This window comes from Trichogramma pretiosum, unplaced genomic scaffold (genome assembly GCF_000599845.2).
Source record: "Trichogramma pretiosum strain Unisexual culture from Peru unplaced genomic scaffold, Tpre_2.0 scaffold25, whole genome shotgun sequence".
Classification (NCBI taxonomy): Eukaryota; Metazoa; Arthropoda; class Insecta; order Hymenoptera; family Trichogrammatidae; genus Trichogramma; species Trichogramma pretiosum.
In genome coordinates this window covers 670,762-695,662 of record NW_019641621.1, presented here as the reverse complement: position 1 = coordinate 695,662, position 24,901 = coordinate 670,762, and the positions used below count along the sequence as shown (strand labels likewise).

At 42.0% G+C, this 24,901-nt stretch overlaps 5 protein-coding genes across 8 annotated transcripts; 3 read left to right on the top strand and 2 right to left on the bottom strand.

Moving 5' to 3' along the window:
- Positions 1-352: 352 nt before the first annotated feature.
- LOC106654076 (DNA-directed RNA polymerase III subunit RPC1) lies at positions 353-5,036 on the bottom strand. The gene is made up of 2 exons (XM_014373763.2): positions 4,773-5,036; positions 353-4,710 (listed from the first exon to the last, which is right to left on the bottom strand). The coding sequence occupies exon 2, from the start codon at positions 4,577-4,579 to the stop codon at positions 449-451; it is 4,131 nt and encodes a 1,376-aa protein (XP_014229249.1). The 5' UTR covers positions 4,580-4,710; positions 4,773-5,036; the 3' UTR covers positions 353-448.
- Positions 5,037-5,354: 318 nt separating this feature from the next.
- LOC106654119 (ubiA prenyltransferase domain-containing protein 1 homolog) lies at positions 5,355-7,883 on the top strand. Its single transcript, XM_014373834.2, has 2 exons — positions 5,355-6,165; positions 6,268-7,883. Exons 1-2 carry the CDS (start codon positions 6,114-6,116, stop codon positions 7,254-7,256), a joined length of 1,041 nt encoding a protein of 346 aa, XP_014229320.1. The 5' UTR covers positions 5,355-6,113; the 3' UTR covers positions 7,257-7,883.
- A 688-nt stretch (positions 7,884-8,571) lies between these two features.
- LOC106654184 (protein D7-like) lies at positions 8,572-10,229 on the top strand. The gene is made up of 3 exons (XM_014373932.2): positions 8,572-8,946; positions 9,032-9,318; positions 9,395-10,229. The coding sequence occupies exons 1-3, from the start codon at positions 8,836-8,838 to the stop codon at positions 9,624-9,626; spliced, it is 630 nt and encodes a 209-aa protein (XP_014229418.1). The 5' UTR covers positions 8,572-8,835; the 3' UTR covers positions 9,627-10,229.
- Positions 10,230-10,237: 8 nt separating this feature from the next.
- On the bottom strand, positions 10,238-17,083 carry LOC106654182 (ubiquitin conjugation factor E4 B). The gene is made up of 11 exons (XM_014373926.2): positions 16,899-17,083; positions 16,162-16,475; positions 14,738-15,055; positions 14,225-14,665; positions 13,653-14,153; positions 13,216-13,584; positions 12,558-13,078; positions 12,300-12,447; positions 11,526-12,215; positions 11,109-11,430; positions 10,238-11,029 (listed from the first exon to the last, which is right to left on the bottom strand). The coding sequence occupies exons 2-11, from the start codon at positions 16,183-16,185 to the stop codon at positions 10,968-10,970; spliced, it is 3,396 nt and encodes a 1,131-aa protein (XP_014229412.1). The 5' UTR covers positions 16,186-16,475; positions 16,899-17,083; the 3' UTR covers positions 10,238-10,967.
- Positions 17,084-18,297: 1,214 nt separating this feature from the next.
- On the top strand, positions 18,298-24,898 carry LOC106654183 (myeloid leukemia factor). Of its 4 annotated transcripts, XR_002763451.1 has the most exons (7): positions 18,308-18,842; positions 19,160-19,403; positions 19,496-19,814; positions 19,947-20,085; positions 20,535-20,648; positions 22,389-22,455; positions 23,393-23,482. XR_002763451.1 is itself a non-coding variant. In XM_014373930.2 (6 exons), the coding sequence occupies exons 1-6, from the start codon at positions 18,787-18,789 to the stop codon at positions 23,805-23,807; spliced, it is 1,284 nt and encodes a 427-aa protein (XP_014229416.1). In that variant the 5' UTR covers positions 18,298-18,786; the 3' UTR covers positions 23,808-24,898. The 4 variants fall into 4 exon arrangements, 3 of the variants coding, with proteins under 3 accessions (XP_014229416.1, XP_014229415.1, XP_014229417.1); XM_014373930.2 differs by lacking the exon at positions 22,389-22,455 and having other exon boundaries at positions 18,298-18,842; positions 20,538-20,648; positions 23,393-24,898; XM_014373929.2 differs by lacking the exon at positions 22,389-22,455 and having other exon boundaries at positions 18,300-18,842; positions 23,393-24,898.
- Positions 24,899-24,901: the final 3 nt, after the last annotated feature.

Here is a 24,901-nt window from a genome sequence, read left to right as displayed (position 1 = left end):
TGGCAAACCATAGCCAATGCATCGTCTACTGCTATTTTTCTTACTAGGTGTCCGATCAAAGAGTTTTAACCTTGTCAGCACAAATGTTGTGATTATTACGAAGAGCCTACGGGACGCAACGAGAAAACAATTCTTAGAAGTACGTTTCGGACTCGTATGTACTACGTAAAGTGCGATTTCTTTGCAGAGGGATACCTATAGGTACTTAAATGAAAATAACTGAATGAGAAAAGGTAATGAAAAAATATATTTAGTTTATAAATTTTATACAAAAGAGAGATAATATATTATCAAATTTGTTTTATCACATAAAAATTACAATTTATTTTACAACTATATGATGTATCCGTGACAAAAATAAACCTATCAATAAATATTTGTAGAAAAAATGTATCACTAATTGTGTGAAGTAAACTTTACATATTTATAACGAAATTGCAGTCTCGTCTCATCGATCGAAGAGCAGAGTTCTCGGCTTCACCGGATCCTTGTCGGCCTTGTGCAGCAGCTTGAACAGTCCCGTGCCGACCGGCACCGGTATACCCATGATAATGGACTCGGACACGCCGCAGATGGCGTCGGTCTGCCCGTAGAACGCCGCGTCGAACAGATGATCGGCCGTCTTCTCGAACGAGGCGAGATTCAGCACGGACTCCTTCATCTTCGAGAGGCCCTGGCGAGTGATGCCCAGTACCTCGCCCCGACTCGTCATCAGGTCGGCCACGAGCATCGGATGTCGCCGATCGATGCTCATGCCGTGATTCTCCATGACGAGCTTGATCTCCTTCATGATGGTGGCGCGGGCCGCCTCGATGCCCAGCGTCTTGAACACCTCGATGGTGTTGTTGGAGGTGCAGCGCTTACCGAGCACGCCCCGGGTGGCCATGACCTCGCGCATGTCGTCGCCCTCGACGAACAGCTTGTAGCCGCCCGCCGTCGAGTCGTCGCTGTGAATGACGGCCCGGGTCACCGAGGCGATGCCCTTGACCGTGACGCGGGGCAGCTGCTCCTTGAGCACGGCCAGCAGCGTGCTCAGGCTCAGCCTCGAGTCCATCCTGTCCGGATAGACGGTCAGCGTCTGTCTCCGCGCGTTCACCTCCACGGCCTTCTCGGGGATCTTCAGCTTGGAGCCGCACACCGACTGGGCTATGCTGTGTATGTTGACCTCGAGCTTCAGCAGCTTGACGCGCTCGGCGTCGATCCTGAGACGCAGGTAGCAGCCGCGCGGCCCCACCACCTCCTGCACGCAGGCGGTGATCTCGCCGAGGCTCGTCTTCTCGATGCGTCCCTTGACGCGTCGCGCGAACTCCGGATCGCGCTCGTTCTCCAGGTGGGCCGTGATGATGGGCGTGCTGATCTTGGCGCTGGCGTTGATGATCTCCTTGATGCGCGGCACGCCCTGGGTGATGTTCATGGAGGCCACACCGGCGAAGTGGAACGTCTTGAGAGTCATCTGGGTGCCGGGCTCGCCGATGCTCTGCGCCGCGAGGGCACCCACTGCGGTGCCCGGCTCGATGCGCGCCCTCATGTACTTCTCCTTGCACGTGTGTATGAAGTCGACGAGCTGCGACACGGTGAGCCGCTCGACGTGACGATAGACGGCCGCCTCGTGGCCGGGCTTGTTCAGGTTCTGGCGCATCTTGGCCACCCTCACTGCGGTCGAGCGCAAGAACAGCGTTATCTCGTCCTTGAACTCGCTGCTGAGGCAGTCGTACTCGCTGGATCGGAGCAGCTCCGCGGTGGCCTTGTCGATGCTCGGCCCGTCGAGCGACTCCTCGTCCGGCCAGGCGTTCCTGGCCCGCACGTCCTCGAGCACTCGCCTGTAATCCACGGGGCAGTCCTTGCCCTCCATGTAGCTGGGGTCCATGGCGTCGCCGCCGTAGAGCTCCTGCACGATGTCGCCCACGGAGTTGCGCACCGTCATGTCGTAGTGCAGGCACAGATCCTCCAGACTCTTGACGAGCCTGCGCTGCATGTAGCCGGTCTCGGCCGTCTTCACGGCCGTGTCCACCAGGCCCTCTCTACCGGCCATCGTGTGAAAGAAGAACTCGGTCGGACTGAGGCCCGAGTAGAACGAGGACTCGACGAAGCCCCGCGCCGCGGGCAGCTTGTCGCGCTTGGCGAAGTGCGGCAGTGCCCTGGCCTCGAAGCCGTTGGGCACTCGGTGGCCGTTGATCGCCTGCTGGCCGACGCACGCGATCATCTGCGAGATGTTGATGAAGCTGCCCTTGGAGCCCGACAGAGCCATCACCAGCGGACTGTTGCTCGGGTGCAGCTCCTTGAGGCAGATCTTGCCGGCGTGATCGCGAATGACGGAGAGCTCCTTGAGTATCATGGCCTCGAGGGTCTCCTCGGCGCTGCAGCCCGGCTGGCTGGTCAGCTTGCCCTCGTCCATGCGCTCGATCAACTCGTTGCACTTGGCGTAGCCGCGCTCGAGCAGCTCCTGCTTGGCCCGAAGCAGACTCTGGCCCGGCCGGACGTCGCCGATGCCGATGGAGAAGCCCCGATTCATCAGGTAGTAGCTTGCGACCCGGGCCAGACGCCACATGACCCTGGTCGAGGCGTCCTCGCCCCAGTCGCGCAGCAGCACGTAGAAGATGTTCTGCTTGGAGCCCGAGCCGAGGCTCGACTTGTCCATCGTGCCCGCGAGCAGCTCCGAGTTGCGCACGATGACGTACGAGTCGTTGATGCAGAGCTCCTCGCCGCTCGTGTAGGCCTTGCCCTTGGCCCGTAGATTGGCCTTGATCGGGCACTTGGGATTCGGTCGGATCATCAGTCCGAACAGCTGCTTGCCCGTCCACAGAACCATCGGCTTCATAATGGCCGGCGGCGGCAATTGGATCGTCGTGCAGGCGTCCTCGCCGCACAGAATCTGACCGATCAACTGGCAGGCCTGGGCCTTGTTGAAGAACGCGTCCTTCTGGGTGAGCAGATAGGCGCCCGTGATGAAGTCCTGAGTTGCGGCTATGACGAGCTCGCCGTTGCGCGGCGTCACGAGATTGGCCTTGTCGCTCATCAGCACCAGTGCCTCGGCCCTGGCCTCCTCGGTCTGCGGCAGATGCAGATTCATCTCGTCGCCGTCGAAGTCGGCGTTGTAGGGCGTGCAGACGCACTCGTTGAAGCGAAACGTCCGATCCCGCAGCACCTTGGCTTTGTGGGCCATTATGCTGAGCTTGTGCAGGGACGGCTGACGATTGAACAGGACGACGTCGTCGTCGCAGAGGTGGCGCTCCACCGTGTCGCCGTAGCGCAGCTCCTGAGCCGCCCGCCGACGATCGCCGTACTTGAGGAACTTGCGCACCTTGGTCCTGCCGTCCACGACGTAGTTGGCGCCCGGGTGTAAGTCGGGCCCGTTGAGCACGAGCCCACGCAGATACTCGATATTGATCCCGTTGACTCGCTCGGGATAGGTAAGTATCTTGGCGATGTGAATCGGCACGCCGACCTGCTCGATGCGCAGATTCGGATCGGGCGAGATCACGGTGCGACTGGAGAAGTCGACGCGTTTGCCGGACAGATTGCCGCGAAAGCGGCCCTGCTTGCCCTTGAGACGCTGCACGAGGCCGCGGCCCGTCTTCTTCGGCTGCATCTTGAGCGGTATGCCGGACATCTCGCTGTTGACGTAGAGAGCGCAGTGCAGCTGCAGAAATTCCCAGGCGTCGTTGTACATGGTCATCTTGACGCCGCGCTGACGATGATGACGGATCGTGTCGTTGAGGAACAGTATCTCCGACAGTTTCATGGTGAGATTGTCCTCGTTGGTGCCGGCCTTCATGTCCGAGGCGACCGTGGGCCTGATGGATATCGGCGGCACCGGTATCCTCGTCAGTATCAGATCCTTGGGCAGACCGCAGTCCGGGTTCATCAGCAGCAGCGGTATGTCGCGGGCGGGTATGCGCTCGAACAGGCCCAGGCATTCCAGCGGATTCAAAAAAGTCGTCAGACCGGACCTCACCAGGCTCTCCAGTTCCTCGTTGTTCTCGATGGCGTCGTCGAACTCCGCGAGTTTGTCCAGCACCAGCGAGTCCGTGGGCTTCTTGTTTCTGTACTTCATGTGGGCTATCTTCAACAGGCCGCCTTTCTTCACCGTACCGTTCAATTCGCCGCAGTGCGGGCACTGGGTGCACTTTTGCACCTTCTTCAGGATCTCTTTGCGCAGAACTTTTTTGGACAGATAGCACAGATCCGGTTTGAGAATTCGGGCCAGAAATTTCTGCTTGTCGTTAGAGTCGAGCAGCACGCAGGAGCACTTCTTGCATACGGTTTGTAAGATATTGATGATCGATCTGAAGTAGCCGACGTGGAATACCGGCAATTCCAGATCTATGTAGCCGAAGTGACCGATGCACTCGCTGAGATTCTTCTGACAAGTGCCGCAGGCTGTAGCGTTCGTGCAGATACCCATTCTTCTGTCCAGCAAGCCGTTCGTTATGGGCAAGTGGTAGTCCTGACTGTACAGACTCGAGGCGACTACGTGCAGATGGGCTTGCAGCTTCATTTGGTGTCGACTGTCGATGCCGAATCTGACGTGAGATATTTTCTTGGCCAGATCGGTCTCGCGATACAGTTCCTTCACCATTTTGGGCCTATTGGTTCGTTGAAACGTCAAGATGCAAAAGAAAGTTTCCCGTCTCAATTATCTCTCCGCGGTATTTGCTGCATTTCACGCTCTTCTTCGCCCAGCGAATCCCATGCCAAAGGGGTGCGAGTCTACGAATCCAGCATTTTCGTCAATAACGAGATTAATCGTAAAATACGAAAGGTATATTTACCTGGATATTCACGAAATTATTCGGTCTACACGCGACTTGTTGTGTATACACTGTGCAGCTGACTCTGGCTCGCGCGCAGTCTGCTGCCGGTCGTTCCATCTCTCTCTCGCTTCGCGTCTCGCGATATAGTATACCATATTATATATTCTGCAATCTCGCAGTGCACTCTCGCGTGCAGAATTCGAGCGACGACGAGAGCGCGAAAATATTATCTCGCGAGTTTTACAAGATTATCGCATTGATTGCACGGATTGCGGATCGTTGCTCCGAAATTGAGCCGAGCGCACTGTGTGAATTTAAAAAATGACAGTAGTGCCCACTGACTAATGATACATTGCGTCTGAAAACGAAAATATTTTTATAATAAAAAATATTTGAGTAGATCGGTGTTCAATATTTTTATAGGCAAAATAGGGCAATAACAACCACTGTGCACAGTGAATGCGTTAGTGAATTGTTTGTATTTGGAGCGATTTTTTGACTGTATTATATCGATCCGTCAAACTCCTGCAATTGCATCGGTAAAACAGTTGAAGTTACCTATATCTATCGTTTTATAGATATATATATGCCTTACTCCTAGTCTTGCTGCTGTGCGCATATAGCAGCTTATAAAGAGAGTGTAAAGTTGCATGAACTTGAAAGCGACGATGTGATATCGTTCTACCGTTGTCTATATTCGCGTAGCAGCCCAATCATTGGCACGTTAATGTACGTTGTTACGTTTGTATCGACTCCCCCGCGCGCGTACGCTGCCTAGTGCAGCCGATGCGCTCGAAATTACGCATCGCTCGACACGTCGGGTGCAGTTGGTTACGACGACGAGATTGCAATCTTCATGCTCCTCGACTGCTGCTGCTGCTGCGACGAAATTTCATCGGGAAGAAGAAGAAGAAAGCCGTGTCGTCACGTAAGATGTTTCGCATTCGACGCCAAACATCATGAGTGAAACTTCTCTTCGTAAGAGCAGCAGTAGTAGTGATCATCTCGATCCCACACTGTGATATATAACCGAAAGAGCGAGAGAAAGATAGAAAGAGAGAGAGAGAGAGAGAGAGAAGAACACGTTGGAGGGCGAAGATGCCGAAGACGTTGATGCGGACGACGAGCGGCTCGAACGATATCGCATTCAGCCTTCAGTCTTGGGCATCCAAGCGAACTATTGCAAGAGTTTCGTTAGCAGACGCTGCTGCTGCTGCTACTACTGCTGTTATTGGTAATAGTAGACGTTGCGACGACTGTGGCACGGCCTCACCTAACCCTGCCCGAGGATTTTGATATTTGTATATTTGTATTATTATTATGTGTCTCGTCGACTCGTATGGTTGACCAAAAACGACAATGACGAACATGAAGGATGACGACAATCGATCGCCGCTGACATCACAAACGAGTGAGTTTAATCGATTCGATCATTTTGCCAACTCTCAATGATAATTATTATATCTCGGTGCCTCCGATATTAAACCAGCTGACTTTTCGCGATTGATTGCAGAGAGTGGTGAGGTCGTGCTGCCAAACGGCCAGCTGAGCAAAACAGATGGAAAAACCAAGCTGACCAAATGCAGCAGCAGTTTTCCACTCATGAAGCTGTCCTCGTATCTTTTGGCCATCAGACCATGGTCACTGAGTGCCTCGCTGATACCCACACTGCTGGGCACTGCTCTGGCCTACAAGCTAACTGGCTTAGCTGGAGTCGGTCTGATAACTCTTCTGCTGACTCTGTTCACCGTGGCCTGCGTTCATGGAGCTGGCAACGTAGTGAACACTTACTTTGACTACATCAAAGGAGTAGATAGTAGAAAAAGTGACGATAGAATATTGGTTGACCAATTATTATCGCAAGACGAATTAGTATCATTGGGAGCATGGCTCTACACGGCTGGATGTCTTGCATTTGTGTTACTAGCCATGATATCTCCTGCTAAAATGGAGCACTTGGCTTTGGTTTATTTTGGAGGATTGTCATCTTCGTTTCTGTACACTGGAGGAATTGGACTCAAATACATAGCTTTGGGTGATGTTCTAATACTTATTATTTTTGGACCCATATCCGTTTTGTTCGCCTTCATGGCACAGACGGGTTATGCTGAATGGAATACTATGTACTATGCTATACCCCTGGCTCTCAATACAGAGGCTATTTTACACAGTAATAATACTAGGGACCTAGAGAGTGACAAACGTGCTGGTATAGTCACACTTGCAATTCTCATAGGGTATACTGCGTCACATGTGCTTTATGCTTTTTTATTGTTTGCACCATACATAAGTTTTGTTGTGCTGGCACTGCGCCATTCAGTTTGGTTCCTGTTGCCTCTTGTAACTTTACCCAAGGCTTTCAATATTGAAAAGAATTTCAGAAATCCAGCCACAATACAAAATGTGCCCAAGCATACTGCCAGTTTAAATCTATATTTAGGAATACTATATATTATTGCTTGTTTGCTCACGGATCGACTTCCTTATCTGAGGACAGCGTAATTAAATTTGAGAATTTAGAGACTGTTTAACATTGTCGGCAGCACAATGTTTAGTGCATAGTCATGCTCAAGAATATTGAATAACTGAAAATGACTAATTAATATCAAATTTAATGAAAAAACTCTAACTGAAGAGTGATGATAATAATAATTTAAATGACACCATGTATATCTCTTGAATTACTGAGACTGATGTCTTAAGGTGTAATTTTTTGTATAGAAAAAGACAAAAAAACCTGTAATAATTGATACTTGATAATAATGTTTAATAATATAAGTTATTTATTTTCCAAAGTGTGTAAACAATAATAACTTGAAGCTTTGAAAAAGCTTGTATTTTATTACTGAATTGTGAGTCAACTATTGAGGGTGACCAAGACAGTGACAACTATGTACATTGCATATTTTTATTTGATAAGTACTTATAGTTTATTATTAACATAATTTTATCAAAGAGAAATTGTAAAATATTTTATTCACATATCCGAGTTAAAATGTAAAATGGAAATGTTCAATTATTGTACGGAGTATATTAACTAGAGACAATTTATGTTTCAACAATGACTGCTATTCACCAGTGAATGACTTAAGTATACTAAATCAAATAAATATTATGAATATTGAGTAATTTTAATTCATACTATAATTATCCTTTCTGAAATAGTTGAGAAAATTGCGCGTCATTATGACTTACTTTTTATTTTTTGAGATTGTTGAATATACAAAAAACTTTGGAGCTAATTACTTCATAATTTAGAAGATAAAACAGAAACAACAAAGTTCAGTACAGATTCACTTTATCATCACATCTGGAAAAAAAACTCGTGATGTTCAAAAATGTGTTAATTTTTGTTAATCATTATTTTATGAAAAAATTTATCTATACTTTTACTCAAATTAAATTTGCATTCGTTACATCCTTGAACATTGTGCCAATAAAAATCAAATCTTTACTTCATGAAAATGGAAATAATGCCGGGTCTAAGAATCATTCATGATAAACGTTGAAAAATGTCCACATTGCGCGTCTTAAAGAACACAACATTCAACAGGTGTCAGAGAGCCCGCGAAGGTGAATCTCCATAGCTTTATATAGGAGATTTCTATAGCTCCGCATTCATCGTCTGACCCGTGCGCCGTGATCACACAGCGGCTCAACTCGGAGAACTCGCGGACATGACATTCGACTCGAAAGTCGAAACATCTGCGGAGCCTCGACTTTGTTTTGACATGTTTTGATTTTTTTTTTTTTTTTTGTTTACCAAGAATTTCACGGGAAAAACTTGTACAAAGCGAAGAATTGTTTCCACCGCTGGGCGCACTGGAGAGTTCATCTCGAGCGCAGTTGTAGGTAGCGGTGGTCGTGTGCGCGAGTGCGCAGAAAACCCGTGCGCAGCTCTGCATGTAAACAAACGCGCGTGTCAGCAGGACAGATCGAATTTCACTCGTGCTTTGATACTGGTGCGGTGCTTGCATATTATAGTAGTCGTCAGTCGCTCTCGTAATCGTACGGTGCACAAGGGTTTATAGAGTTTGTAACTGAAATTTAGTCTGTGATACGTTTCGCATAGTGATCCAAAATGGCATACGTAGCAATGATAGATCTGGACCCGGTGATCGTTTGTCCTTACGACGAGAATCATCGTATAGCCCGATCCCGATTGCAAAGACATCTCGTCAAGTGCGAAAAGGTAAGAGTAAAGTTTTGAAAATGACATTGGAAATCTTTCGTCTAGTTTCCTCGTTGAGTGATATTTCGTATCGTCTCTCCCGTAGAATTTCCCACCCGACTACAAACAGCAGTGCCCGTACGACGCCACGCACCGCGTCTTCCAGGAGGAAATGGTCCAGCACGTGGAGGAGTGCCCGATGAAAATGCAATACATGGCCTCGTACAACTTCGGCGGCAAGATACCGCCGATCGACGACGAATTGGAAGCCATCAAGGACGGCGACGAGATGTGGGACACGGAGGGTCCAGGAACGCCCGGTCAAAATCCTTTCAACGAGCCGACTTACGGTCCGGTACCGGTCAGACAGATCGCTGGACAATCGCTCAGAGGGTACGAACGATCCTTGTCGCACGAATGAATATTTCAACGGAGAACGATTTGTTTTAACTGAAATTTTTATTTTCAGAAATGCTTTGATAGCTAACAAATACGGTTCCAAGCTGCGTCGTCCGTATGGTTATTCCGAGTCGTTCATGATAGACATCGATAACAAAGTGCAGGATAGCGACACCGAATCCGTAACGAGCGATCGTGGCATCGGAAGAGGCCAAGGTCTCATTCCATCCATACGTGGCTTGAGCATCAGAGGAAGAGGTGTGCCAGGGTTATATAGAAGAGGAATCAGAGGAAGAATTTAGTATTATTAATTTCATTTCTTTTTTAAACAAAAATGACGTACCTGCTAAAAATTTGAAAAAAGCAGTACTGCAGTTTCTAAGTGCACAATCAGAAGAATGTATCTAAAGAGTATTTATCTTCTACTTATACTTAAATTAATTCTTATGTTAAAGAAATGTATTTTATATTATTTTATATAAAACATAAATGAAATAAACAAATTATTTTGATAATAATAGTTATCAAAATGTCAAAAGTGTATTTAAAATTATTCTTGTTTATTCTTATATACTTAAATGTTGAACATGATTATGTACATATTCTTGACGATTTTTTTTCTCCATATTTCGTTCCTGTCTCCCAAATCGAACTTAATTAATAATTCTTATAGTTGACTGATTAAATGAGGCAATAACATTTTTCTGCATAATTAAGTATCACGTTATCTAAATCACTTATTCATTTTCTAAATAATATTTAACATCTTTTATGAACAAGCAAGATGATAGTTTATCTAACATCACGTTTTGGGTTTTGATTAATTCTTTTACATTATACAGATTCTGTTGGTCATGTTTCAAAAATATTGTAGTCAAATTTAGATAGATCATAAAAAAAAAAAAAATAGAAATAATTTTTATAAAGTTTTACTGTATTAATTTTTAGTGATTAAAAATGTGCAATTGTTATCTTCCTACCTATTCTTAATTTTTTATAGTATCAAAACAATTCCAAATAATTCTGTCACAATCATCAAAAAATTACCTCAATCATACCAAATTTTTAATAACTAACCAATTCATACTTTGAATTTTTTACAGCTTGAGGAGAATTATACTTGAACATATTCTTCACCATTTATCCAATAACATGAAAAATGTACAATAATTTTTAGGTACCCAAAACATACATATAATTATTTATCTGTACTTTTTACAACTTTTCATAATTTTTTTCTCCAAATATCCTTAAAAATGGTTTGAACCGTAGCTACACAAATATATTTGTTATATTCTTGTACACAATATTATCCTAAAATCTTAATATTTACATAAATCTAATATAACTATATGTATATTCAATTCAAATAATATTGGCAGCTCGATAGCTCTAATTGGCTTAAAACTTTTTCACCATGTTTATGAAATTAATTTTTAAATTATAAACAAGCACTACCACGAGAGATCACGCACTAAATTTTAATTTAGCTCTTCTTGTTATGATTAGTTAAATTTTTTAAAGAAAATTAAAAAATGCACTGTAGTCACCATTGCTTTTTAAATCTGTTTCGCCACTGTCAAGTATTATCGAATATATATTATGAATTCGGTCCAGTCTTGAATTTTTTAAATTTATAATTTTTATGCATTAGATGTACTCTTTTGTTGTTTCCAATCAGATATTCTTTGTTTGAGATCAGTTTCTGTAATTCAAAACAAAATATATTTAGATATGAATATTTGTAAAGCAATAAAAGTTTTGGTTACTTCTACTGTACTAACCAGGTTGAAGCATGTCTTCACTGAGAGGTTGCCGACTGAAGGGATCCGTTGCACTGTTCAATAGATGTCGTATGATAACGTCTTTATCCATTATGATACCAGATGGCAGTTTTACTGGCTCCTCCATAAGTGTACCCATTAATGGATCTTTGAACTCATCTGGTGCGTCATTGTAATCTTCTTCCTTTGCTCTATTTTCACACTGTATTTTGTAAGCTTTCTCTCCTAAAGCTTTAAAGCGTTCAATTTCAGTCATGGACTTTATGCCTGAGCGCTCGAGCTTGCTTGCTGCTTCTTTAAACAGTTCTTGTGAAAAAGATCTCTGTAAAAAAAATAATAATAAATACAGTTTTAATATATTTTTGAAAATACGAATAAAACTATAAAATAAAAAGCGAGCTCATTAGTTAAATTTACCTCATCACTTGCTAAAGCACCAGCGAATTTTTCACAATCTAAATGTAAATATATATCAACAATATGTCCAAGAAGAACTCTTGGTTCCCATCCATACTTTTGTGGGTCTTTGACTTTCAAATTTTTACATTTTGATCCGCACAATTGTTTTAGATTGAAATTAAGCATAGCGCTGAGCCGTCCAGCTAATTCAGGTCTTAAGAAAGGCTCGGTAATTTGTATCGTCAGGTAATGGAACATCGTAACAGTTTCTTTAGCCAAAGTTAGATAAGATCTAGCTTGTCTTTCGTCAGTGGCCAATTGTCGAGTGCGAGACTGCTGCTGTTCTTGAGAAAGGGCATTCCAAGCTGCATGCTGATCAGACATGAGCTCCTGAACTTCATGTATACGCTTCAGAGATTCCAAAGACTCGTCTAGCAAAAATGTTGTGTCGTTCATTAGCATGTTTATGAATTTCACAAATTGTTTTCCATTCGAGCTTTCGCGAATAATCGACGTTTGATGAACAGGACTGTCCCACATGCCTTTCAAGATGAGCGAAATATGATAGCGAATAAAGAACTTGTCATAGAATTCAGATGACGCTCCAGTCGTCTCGACATCCGTGTAAAACTTCATCAAGTTCGGTGCAAGTATCATACTCGACAATGGATGACTCATTATTTGTTTTTGCAAAGTGTCTGTTCGGCCCTGTATAAATTAATATAAAAAATTATTATTAAGCTGATAATGAATAAGCTGAAAATCCGTCTGGGTAATTATACAAATACTTACATTAACGCTTCCGACAATCATGAATAACACTTCAATTAATTTGGCAATCAAGTAAGGATTACGTATATAGTCTTGGGCACAGATCGTAACGAGTAACCAAGTGATCATAACAGTATCGGTATAAGTGACTAATGTGGTTGTTGCATGTCTGAAAAATAAAAAAATTATTAAAAAAGAAGTATTGTCTAACTTAAAAAAAAAACAAATATAAGTAATTTTATTACGATAAAATCAAATGATAATGATTATTCAACTTACTGCAAAGAAAACAGTAAAAATTCGGCAATGTCCTCGATGTACCATTCAGGCAAGGCAGTGAATTCTTTTGGCGCTTCCGTACGGCAGTTTAGAATGTTGCTAAGATTACTATTGTAAGCCAAATCATGCACGTTATCAACACCGGTTAATGCTCTAAGCAAGACCTCGGCGACAGTAGTATAGAATATCAAAGAGCGCTTGATCAATTGAGGATCGATTAATCCTGCATCGGCACAAGCTTTGGATTTACGTAGGCGTTTAATTTGACTTTTCCAACGCCTCATCAACGCTTTGTTAGTTTCTTCCAGACGAGTGTTTTTCCACGAAGACTCGGTGGACGTGAGCTCTTCCACTAATTTTTGAAGATCGCGCATGGTACGCTGTTTTTTAGTGTACTTATGGAAAGCTGGAATTAATGCGATATGATGGAAATGTAGAGTTAAGAACCAACACTGTGTAGGAAATTTCGCAGTAGGCCACTGATAGCCATCATTAATTTTCTTCGCAATCCATTCTTCTGCCTAAAATAAAATTTACATATGATAGAATTAACATACACATGACTCAAAAATTAAAATTAAAATAGCCGTTCGGAAAAAACAGTAGAAAATAATTTATTGAACGATTCAAAAAAATTTTCATGAAAAAGAAATCTTACTTCGTCAGCAGAGGTTTTCAATCTAGTGATGTCTCGTTTAAGCGACAACAAATTTTTCGGGTTGAAAATATACATGGTATCGACTGTGTCGAGTTTTATTTTTTGTGACAGGATTTGCATTACTGATAGAATATTTAGACAAAATCCGTCACCAGCTAAAAGGTGTTCTTCTGTTTGAATTTGTGATCGTTTTTCGTTCAATGAAAGCAACGATGCAAGATATTCCAGAACTTGATCTCTGCATGACGTAGTAGCGAGAAGGGCGTGAATAATTTTGTGTAAAGACAATCTTGTACTTTCTAACTCTTTTTGAATTAATTGTATCATAGATTTGTCATTAGAGCCGGTACCGAAAAACTTCTCTGCCACCTAGAATTAGAGATTAAAAGATTACGTTTTAGAAAATTGTATCAACCATTAGAAATAAAATTTCTTACTTTGGGTTGGTCTTCAGCAAAAGTTGATATAGACAAAAATGGTCCAAGGAATGAAGTTCTAGCTACTTCACGACCTTTTGCTGGGGTTACCAATACTGGTGAAAATTGTTTTTGTTCGATAATTAATTTACATAATGGTCTAACGTTTGATGGTCCACATTTAATCTCAATTAATTCATCTAATGCCCGAATGGGAAATCTATGAGTTGGTTGGACTAAACTACCCTGCTGCATTGTGAGAAACAGACTTTGTAGTAAAGGATTGAAGATATTTTTAAATTCTTCTTCATCCAAATAAGTGCTGTTGACCAGTTGATGCAAGAATCCCCTTGGTAATGTTTGATTTAGAACAAATGGAAGTAATGGTGAATAAAATGGTGGCAAATCTTTGTCTTTGTTTTCAGTAATTGGCACATAGCCTTGAATAACAAGACTTGCATATTGAACACATTGTGCGCGTATCGTTGATAATAAATCTGATAAAGGTGGTACACTAGCACGCTGAAAAAAAATTAAAAAATTTTAAATTGATTTTGTGAAAGTGAATTTTTCATAAAAACCATAGTTCATACCTTAGCATTATTTCTCTCTTCTGTATGCACTCTTGCATATGACTCTAAGAGATACACTAAAATTTTTGGAGGTGAAAGCTGCTTTTTATTATCTTCATTTTGACTATCTTTTGCTTCATCATTGCTTGAATTAAAAGGGTCAAATGATCCTGGACTGATCAATGGGCTAGTTGGACTCTCTTTACAATCAAGCATAGCATCTACTGCTATGTCTTTGAGTGGATCTTCCCCAGAAGCAAATTTATGAAACACCTCTATTATAGCTTGGCTTACAATATCGGATAGATCTACAGGAATTTGTTCTTTGCTACAACTTGAAATTGCATTAGCTGTCTCAGGCAGGTAAATTGTGCCCTCTGTAGTGCCTTTCCAAGACACACACAAAACTCTTGATATTACAGAATGTAATTGCTCTACTGTCATTTCACCAGTACTTGTAGTCTAAAAAAATTGAATGTGCAATAAAATGTCATTATTTATAATAATATTATCATATTATCATTTGATAAATACCCTTGATCTTGGAGTCATTTCTTTTTTATCAGAATCGTCTACTTCCATATTTTCTATTCCCGAGTCAACATCAACCCCAGATGAATTCATTTGCTTCTTCGAACATTCATCTACCTGCATGGGTTTTTCTGTTATTTCCGAATCTTGTGAAATGGGAGGTGGCATCTGTGGCATCTCAACATCTTTTGTTGGTGAAACAATAGCATCTGGAGCATCTGGCATAGGTACGTCAGGACTGCTCAGTGCCTGGTCTCCATTTTCAGATGAAGTGGAAGAACTGTTGAGGCCTCCTAAACGTGCCAAGCGCCTTCGCCTCATCTATAAACGTTTGAAAAACGCAATGATAAATTGAAATCCTGTTCAAGATAATCGACTGGATTTTCATGCGGCAATTGATTTTGAAAACCGCGTGGATTAGTAGGTCGACTTTTGGAAAATGATTCGAAAATCTAACCGATTTCTGTTTGGAAAACTACCTGAAACTTCCGTTCCAACCACGTGGATTTCTCTGTCAACTTCAAGTCCATTTCCAAACGGAAATCTAATTATTATTTTTTCAAACAAGGAAAATTATATCTTGGCAAACGCGATTGCCACCTGTTAAGCGCGAAAAGCTTCGCGAGAATACGATGACCGTGCCATTCGAGCAGCAGATAATATTTAAATAAAAAAGCGACAGAGCCGCGCGCGATAGAACGATTCAACCGTTGTCAACATTATTGCAGCGGATACGCGTTTGAAAATCGCGAGAGAGAACACACCTCTCGAGGATACATCAAATAAGCGTAATAAAATCAGTTGGCGATCTGAATATTAAACGGCGATCGTAGTGCGCGCGTACATTGGAAGCATTGCGGCCTTGTGTGCCTCGAAAGAGTCAATTAAAGAAGTTATATTACCGAGAAGAAAAATCTCGACTCTATTTTTACACGCGCGCACATTGCTCGGTGCGAATCGAAAGAGACGTCGAGAGTATAGTCTCTCTCTTTGAAACAAAGAGCGAATAAAGAGAAGTAAAGCGCGCGCGAGTCACACACACTTGCCTCGGACTCATCCATTGTGCGCCGATTATTTTGTGTTTTAAATATAAAACAAAGTGAAAAGTGCGTTTGGACAAAAAGTGAAGTCGAGTCTTGCATATATCGCGCACGGGAGATCTCGCGAAGGCTCGTCTCGTGTTCTTCTCGTGCTTACATAGAGAGAGTGAGAGACATTTAAAAATTTAAATCGCTCATTATAATTAGTCCGACATGCGATAGGTAGTAGATACAACGCAAGAGCGAAACAAACGAGCGTCGAAGGTAAACACACAGAAATCGCTCGTACAACTCTCTCTCTGTCTAATAAAGAGAGAGAGAGAGAGCACAGAGCGATTTAAAGGGACAGTTATAACAGACGACCGAACACAACACAACGAAACTTACCTCTTCGGGAGTTAGCTCGCTCATTATGGATGGCTGTTGATGCTGATATCTTTAATAACAATTGCACTCGGTCCTCTCTCGATTCCTGTCTCGGGGGGGGACTCGAATGGTTTTTCTTGCGTATAGGCCTCTGCAACAGCGTCGTGCAGTCGCGTCCTTTTTTTTTTGGCTGCTTTCCTCCTTAGTTCGACGTGTAGCGAGTAGAGCCTTTCTCTGTGCCGTCTGTCTGCCTCGGGCTTCACCCCCTTGTGTATCCTCTGGATAAGACTCACTCACTCTCTGCTTCAGCTTGTGCCGAGCAGCGCCTGTGTTTCCTAATAACAAATGTCGAAAGGCTGTGTTATCACTGTTGTTACGTATATGATGTGTATGTTGATGCGCGCGTACGACGATCGACTCGTGAAACAAAAGGGTGTTGTATATATGTAACACCACGAGGACAGCAGCACCACAACCGAGCTGCTGCTCGGTCAGCTCGTCGCAGGGCTACGATATACCTGATTTTTAACGGACCCGAGAAAGAGAGATGTGCGAGATGCGTGCAGATGTGTGTGCATACAGATATAGGTGCACGTATAGATATGTGTGGTGGTATATACACAACAGCAACGAGCGTGAACTCTGCCGTTTTGTCCGTGTGTCGCAGATATACAAGCTTACAACGAATGTATATGAACGCGAAGGAGAGAAAAAAAAAGATGAAATTCTCGACGAACGAGATAGATATAGATACGTACGGGTGAGAGGCAGTGGCAGCAATAACTTCGGTCGTCGTTGAACGAGAGAGCCGAGGACCCGCACAGCAGCAGTTGTTCTCTCGAGAGCAAGCAGTCGAGGCCTGCAAGCAGTAGCTAACGAACGCACGCACACACACAGGCTTATAGCTGCCAGTAGCGCTGTCTGACTAACACTGAGCGAAGTATCGTGTATAGGCAAGTTTGCGTGTGGTAAATACGCACACACAGCGACAATGGGAACTGACCACGGCGCTGTGATATATACGTACGCGTTAACCTGTACACTCGTGTGCGTGCGGGCGCACTCACACATCGAGCGAGCTTCGAAGGGGCTCGGAACGAGTCAGCAGCAGCAGTTACTGTCAAGAGCCAAGAGTATCTACGGATGGAGAGGGAGGGGGGGAGATCGTATACATTATTATCCCGTGGTAGAATCGTATGGCGCTGTGCTCGGCAGCGTCTCGCTACTGTGTGGCTTCGCGAATGTTGATAAACTGACCATCGAACCATATATACACGATCAAAACAATTGGTGTTATGGATGGAACGCGAGATTCGTGGAAAAAAAAGTACTCGGAAGGGATGTATCTCGCGGAGGCTCGTTTGAGAGTTCAACTGCCTCGGTATTAGAGAACTGAGCTATGAGCCAGCTGTACGATATACAATGACAAACGCTTATTTAGCATGAATCGTAGGTGGTGGTGTGCGGCGACGACGACGACGATGAATGACGATGCACTTAAACCCATGCCACGAACCGATGTAAATGCGAATCTAATATATATGTGTGTGTGTAGGTATAAATGTGAAGGCCTGACAAACGAGAGAAAAGAGTGCGAAATGCAGCTGCGAATTAGCACGGAAGCGAATGCATAATGTGGACGTACAGTATACTCACTTATCTTTCCGTTGGGTAGCCTCTCGATGTATACATAAGATATGTTAAATGAACGATAATGCAACGATGCCTCGGAGTGATGAAACTTCAAAACTTCGCTGATTTCGAGAGCTGCGAGTTATAAAGCAGTTTCGGTTCCGTTAACGTGTCCACAATCGCCAAAAAATCTTGTACCGTAAGACGGTCGATGGATCGTAGCCAGCAGCAGCAGCTTTTTTTTTCTCTTTAATAATCCTATGTAGTCGCGCGTGGAACTTTTTCGAGTTTATTGTACGACTATTTTGAGAATGGCAAGTTTCGTCGAGAGAACACTGACCGTTCGAATTTCCCGCTTAGCGCTCGACGATGGCTGTGGACATTAGATGCGCGTCGAGTTGCGACTTTTCTCCGTTGCGGAGCACACGATATTCCACGTCGAGCGCGATTCGTCACGTTTTCGAAAGAGTGCCCTCGAAATCGTTGGAAAATTCAAGAAAACTACAGACGTTTTCTTTCGAATATCGACCCGTTCCCAGAATCGACTTGTAAAGATCGATCGTTCGTGCTTCGTCGGGCTGCTCGAAGGATCCAACGGCGCCGAATTTCGAAAATCGATTGAAAAACCAGGACGGTTACGCTTACCGCGGTCACGCTGACGTCGAGAATTTTCTCGAGTTTACTTCTGACGCGACACGACACGACTCGTTTCTGTCTCGCGCGAGCCAATCCATCAACCGTACGCAGCAGTATTAGATACAGCAGTGAAAAAGGGAAAGGAGATTATCGTCACGTAATATTCACGTCAAAACGCCAGGGACGAGAGAAAGATCTGGGCGAACTCAGCTTATACAGCAGCGCGTTCAGTACAGTACAGTAGCATCCACGGCTAGAGAATCAGTCGAATTCGATCGCGCAGTGCTTTAATCGAATCGCGTGGCTCTTCAGATACATTAGAAAGTGTCGATAGAAAAATTCGAGTGACCAATTTTCCATCGTCTAACGTTCAACAATATGTCCATGTACGGTCAATCGCCTCTCGGCGATTTGGAAGACGATCCGATCTATGGGTGAGTTCATTCGTGTGCAATTTGTTTACCCCTACGCGATAATGTTTACTAATTAGCCCATCCGTACGCGAGCGCGTGCGGATGCGCTTCTTGCATCTCGTTACGACTTTCTATTCTAACCGTACTTCGTCAAAACTTTCCGTCGCATTTCTCGACACGTGAAAAATTGAAATTGTTCAATAAGTTCGTTGTCAGTTCTATACTTTAAAGTACATTAATCAATGCGATAAATTAATGTTTATCCTATAATTTTTAAAATATCAAGAATACATTAAAAATCAATTACAAACTTTCACTAATGACATCATATATTTCAGCGCTCACATGCAGTCGATGCAGACAATGCAGCAAATGAACAACATGATGAATTCTATTTTACAAAACCCCTTTGGAATGATGGGTATGGGAGGCATGGGTGGCATGGGAGGTATGGGAGGTATGGGTGCTATGGGCGCTCCTGCACTGATGGATGTTCGTCCCCAAAGTGCCATGCATCCAATGCAAATGTCACCATTTGGTTTTCCACTCATGGCATCTATTGGTCAAATGTTTTCTAATATGGTAATGAAACAACGCAATTTTTCAATTCAAAGCTATTTAGAGAGTTTATTTTGTTGCATTTACAAAAATTGTAATAAATTGATTGATTTTAGGACAACATGGGAGCTATGGTACAAAGTAATATGGGAAATATGGGAAACCCAAATTGCCATTCATTCACCAGTAGTTCAGTCATGACAATGACCAGTGGTTCTGACGGACGACCACAAATATATCAAGAATCTACGTCAACAAGGGTAGCACCAGGTGGAGTGAAAGAAACAAAAAAAACTGTCAGTGATTCACGTACTGGTATTAAAAAAATGGCAATCGGTCATCATATTGGTGAACGAGCACATATTCTTGAACGAGAACGAAATTATCACAGTGGAGAGCAAGAAGAAAGACAAGAGTTTATCAACCTAGAAGAAGGTTATTATTACATTTTTATTATAACTTTTTTAATATTGTACCCTAATCAACCACATCCCTCTTGAGCCTGCGGCTTGAAATTTTTTTATATTTTTTGCTGGAGAAACTAAAAATTGTTACTTGCTTTTCCAGAGGAAGCTGAAACTTTCAACCACGAATGGCAACAAAAAGCCAAACAAACAATGGGTGCTATTGGTGGAGCTCCTTACAGACAAAATCTTTATAGACCCCATCAAAATGAACAGTTAGCATTGCCTGGCACAGTTCCTAGGTGAGTAACAATGGAGTACAATTATTTTCTTTAAATTATTTAATTTATACATAATTATACTCTGTAAATACTAGTTATTTCTCTGTACTTTTAATTAATTTATCAGCAAAATCATATTTTGTATGTGAAATATGACTTCACTATATCATAGAAAATTGAAATCTGTTTGAAAAAGAAAATTGTAACTTCTCTTTATTGTAAAAAAATGAGTGATAGCATGCACCTTAATGTATGAAAACTCATTGCGAAGTAATTGATTTTAAAAGAACTGAAGTTGACAGACACTGCATGCCTTACACAATGAATTTAATTTAGAATATTTAGACCACTGTAGCTGTCATAGCAATAGAACAACTGTATGTTTCTTTTTTAATGTGCACTCATGTTAATCGTTTGTAATTTTTTTTGGTACTCTTTTTTTTGGGGTATAATTCATATTGCACCCTTAGTAGTATGACTAGTGAACAAATTAGACAATCGCAAAGACCTGTAGCCCAACCCAGACATCACCAACGAAGACCTGAACATCCGCGAAATCAATATCCTAATGGCGATGTTCAACGGTAAGTATCCAAATTTCACTTACTCTGAGCAAATTTTGATGATATTTTTAAACCATATAAGCATTTTAGTTGATACGAATTAGCCTCGTAGCTCTCTCAATTCAGCTTTATATTATTTTTTTATCTTTTCGCCTATTATCGTTTGTTTGACTGTCAATCCTCGATCGTTTGCCTCAAATATTTCTACCTCGGTAGCAGCTCTACTACATAAACACGGTTTTTCGAAGATTCTTACTCTCTCAAATTTATGATCGTGCTCGGTGCAGCTATAAAATACCGGATGTTTTTCTTGGCCTCGTAGCTTTAACGGCATTCCCCGGGTTGAAAATTTCGTATATTATTTTAGCCTTTATATGAAAAAAAAAATTTTTTTTTGCTCAAAAGTTTACTTTTAAAATTGTCCGTACGAAAAGATTTTTATCGCAGTTGTTTTAATCGTATTAATATCTTTTGAAGTATCGATCAGCGATGCTCGAATAAACAATATTACAACGCGGCTATCAGAATCCGATTAAAGAAGATTAAACCGTTTACACAGAAGGTTACTCTGACGTAGACAACGATATTGAATTATTAATAATAATAATAATAAATCGAGCCACGTCTATTCAATCTTTGAATTTCCTATGTAAATCGAAAAGTATAAATAGAAAATTCGAACGGAAAATATGATTTTCGCGTCGCGCGCAAGGAAATTACGTAAAGGACGCGGCGAGGATGGATTTAATTTTCGACGTACGAAAAAGGGTCGATAATCTTGAAATATGCACGCACAGAGCAGCTCGCCGCCGCCGCCGCGCGCACACACAATCATCGTCGCAGCTGTTTTTGCGACGGTATCGCGCGCGGCATTAGTGGCTTCGGGCACACTCGCGGTTGTATGCACAGCATATAATGCAGCATGATGTACAAACACGCGACGCACACACGGACACACGTGCATATGTAGACGATGAAATGCACACGTAGAGTATAGCCAAGGCAGAGCTCTCGGAGCGAGGATGATGAGATATGATGACCCAGAAACTAAAATCTCTCTTTGAGCGCGCTTCGCTTCGAAAGTTCGATTTGGCTTTTGTGCACGATACAAACGTGTACATCTTCGAAGGCATAACTATCCGTAAAATCGATGTTTTCCTTTTTATTGAATTCATGCATGTGCGTTAGAGAGAGAGAGTCGAAAGTTATCGATTTTTCGTCACCTTTGCGGCGGCGACGACGGCGGCACAAAAAAAGGTGTCGAGGTCCTTCGAATCGCATATATCCACCTGTATATAATATGTTAACTTCTTTTTGTCGCTGTCAAAATATAGCGCATATTGCACCAACGACGACTCTTGATTATTAATTATTATTTTTTTTTTAGAAATGATTGGTGTTGTGCTTTACGCAATTTATCGCCCCAGCTTCGAAAGATGCTTTAGCTGTTTTTACTCTTGCTTCTTTTTTTATATATATATAAAATCCTAATAGCTTTATTACGCATGCTAACGACACGTACAACACTATAATGCATATATAAGTGGTTATCACAACGCTAAATGTTTTTACCGAAACACAGGAAAAAAAGTCGGATATACATTTGTAAAAATGAGAATCGACATTAGATTTTTTTTTTTTTGAAAAGAGAAACAAAAGCATAAAAAAATATAGAGCAAACTTTCACGATTACGATAATTCGATACGAATTTCTGGGGATCGAATTGATCATAGTGTTTTTTATCATTGTGTTTATTGCAGGTACAGCTACCACTAAATTAAAAAAAAACCTTAATTAAAAAGCGCTGACTCGTTACCGAGTTCTATAGTAAGTACTTGCAATAATAATAATAACTTATCATTTTTTTTCATATATACGTCTGTTTTCGACCCTTCTATATTAGACCCTTTATGGATTTGTTTATTATATCTTGGATGTCACATCAGTCGACTCGTGTATACGTGAATATTAAATTGTTCCTTGGTAAATATATTTCCTTGTTAAATTGTTCATTTGCCAAGGGGCTTATAAACACGTATACAACTTTTATATACGAAAATCAAAACTGTCGTCAGTAAGAAAAGAGAACATTTTCCTATTTTTACAAAATGTAGAATTTCAAAAGCTTCTTTTGGTCACAAGTCATTATATTCATTTTTTTTCTGTTTTGTTTTGCACGGTACTTATACATCGCCTCATTGTCGAGCATCACGTATAATATTATATAGCCTACAGCCAGCCACATTATTATATATTAATCATCTGTGTAATTAACAGGTTGAGAGAGAAATGGGTGCCGTTATTAACGATTAACTCTCCCCCTTGTTTTATAATTAATAACAATTATAATGTCGTTTTTCTGTGCTTTTTCGTGACTAATTGTCTTTTAATCCGTACACTTATTTTACGACTCTGAACCTGTTGACGTAAAAACGTTTTATACTTTCGTGAGTACACAACAAATCTCTTTGCCATTTACCATGGGTTTTTCTTCTTTCATTAGAAAAGTAATCATTTGAAACTATAGTTTGTAACAATGAGAATTATTCTTCCATTATCAACGAATAAGTTGATAATCACAAAAAAAATTTTTCATCACTCTCATCGTATATCACATTTGAATCATCTATAATATAGTTACAATTCTCAGTAGCAACTTTGTAAATATTCCAAATTAAGCCCTGAAGAGACTATCAAAAATTACGTCTTGGATCGATGGTAAAAGTATGTAACCAAAACGAATCTCCTTATTTTGAATTCGCAGGACTAACACAGAGACCGCGACGAGCAGCAGCAGTTCCAGGGCGCACGACAACAACCACAGCGATGACGACGACGACGAAGAAGAAGCCGAGACCATTGATTTAACCAAGGAATCCGAACCGATAACGAGGTCGTCGTCGTCCGTGATCATCGAGGAGATCACGGATGAGCCCGAGCCCGCCATATCGACCTCGACGACGACGACGACGTCAGCGTCGGCGGCTGAGGAGGTAGTGCAGGTGGAGGAGTCAGCGACGACGACACAGGAGAGCAACAGCAATAGCTGTAGCAGCACAAGCAAAAAACGCTCGCTTAGCCCCGACATCGAGGAGATTCGCGACGAGCCGAGCAGCAAACGACAGTCTTACGGTCTGCAAAGAGACGACGACGCCTCGACGAAAGCCGATAATAATTAGACTTATTTAGCTTAGGCCGCGCCGCTCTCCTTCGTTCACATTTACGGGCAATTTTTACGTTGACAAATCGCGCGTTGGAATCAATTGGTTGAATCAAACAAATCTTCGGCAAACTCCTCGATATATAATTATGTTCCTTCTGCATTCCGAATTCAATTAAGATAATAGCGAAACTTCTTTGAACATTATTGTACGAGTCGACAATGCTCTTCGACGACTTTGTGTACCTTGTTATTAATGTACTTGGAAAGTTGGAAGAGATTTCTCTCGATTGCGACACTCCGAATTATCGTGCACGAGGTCATGCATAATTTTTTTTTCCTGTTTTTCTTTTCTTTTTGTAATTAAAGGTGAAAAGGCGAGCCGAAAAGCTATGCGTAGCGAGCGCTCGCCCGCACGAGACACGATAATTACTAATTTTAGAAGAACACGAAAATAATAACTTTAATAATTAGCAACTGTCGCTGTGGTTCTGTGTATGTGCATTTGTGCGCGTTGCGAATTGGCAAAGCGCAATTATATTTCGCGGTCTTCTCTTTGTGAATGAAATCCAAGTAAACGTTTGCCAATTTTACCTTATCATTGTGTAAAACTTAATTCCGGTGAGAAAAAAAATCTTTAAGGTAGTATTATTATTATTATAGAAAAAAAAGTAGCAAAGATAATGATTCGAATTTAAAAAGTGATATACTAGGATGTTTCTTGAATTAGCATGAATTAATTTTTCTAATTTTTAGATCTGCTGATGTATGAGAATAGCGAATCTTGAATTTCGAGTTTGTGCATCACTTTTTCATCGTATTTGTTTTTCTATTATAAATATTAAATATGTACACCTTAAAATAAGATCACTGTATAATGTCATAAAAAAATAATTAAGCTAGAGTATCATGGTCGAAAAGAAATATTCATTTGAATTTTATCTCGAATTTGGAAATTCATACACAACTCTGTAACCGTTAAGTTGACTGTACCCAATCGAGTTTATAAGAGATAAGGAATGGATTTTTAAGTATTAATCTAAAATCTGCTGCATAATCATCAATGTACTTTTTAATCGTAAACAATAAAAAAAAATAAAGAAATTATATCTT

Coding starts and splice junctions, on each gene's coding strand:
- LOC106654076 (XM_014373763.2), bottom strand. CDS start 4,579: ATGGTGAAGGAACTGTATCGCGAGACCGATCTGGCCAAGAAAATATCT.
- LOC106654119 (XM_014373834.2), top strand. CDS start 6,114: ATGACGAACATGAAGGATGACGACAATCGATCGCCGCTGACATCACAA. Junction 6,166..6,267: donor GCCGCTGACATCACAAACGA/GTGAGTTTAATC, acceptor GATTGATTGCAG/AGAGTGGTGAGGTCGTGCTG.
- LOC106654184 (XM_014373932.2), top strand. CDS start 8,836: ATGGCATACGTAGCAATGATAGATCTGGACCCGGTGATCGTTTGTCCT. Junction 8,947..9,031: donor ATCTCGTCAAGTGCGAAAAG/GTAAGAGTAAAG, acceptor TCTCTCCCGTAG/AATTTCCCACCCGACTACAA. Junction 9,319..9,394: donor GCTGGACAATCGCTCAGAGG/GTACGAACGATC, acceptor TTTTATTTTCAG/AAATGCTTTGATAGCTAACA.
- LOC106654182 (XM_014373926.2), bottom strand. CDS start 16,185: ATGAGCGAGCTAACTCCCGAAGAG. Junction 15,056..16,161: donor GCGAGCTAACTCCCGAAGAG/GTAAGTTTCGTT, acceptor AAACGTTTATAG/ATGAGGCGAAGGCGCTTGGC. Junction 13,585..13,652: donor TTGCTGAAGACCAACCCAAA/GTAAGAAATTTT, acceptor CTCTAATTCTAG/GTGGCAGAGAAGTTTTTCGG.
- LOC106654183 (XM_014373929.2), top strand. CDS start 18,787: ATGTCCATGTACGGTCAATCGCCTCTCGGCGATTTGGAAGACGATCCG. Junction 19,404..19,495: donor GTCAAATGTTTTCTAATATG/GTAATGAAACAA, acceptor GATTGATTTTAG/GACAACATGGGAGCTATGGT. Junction 20,649..23,392: donor CCTAATGGCGATGTTCAACG/GTAAGTATCCAA, acceptor TTGAATTCGCAG/GACTAACACAGAGACCGCGA.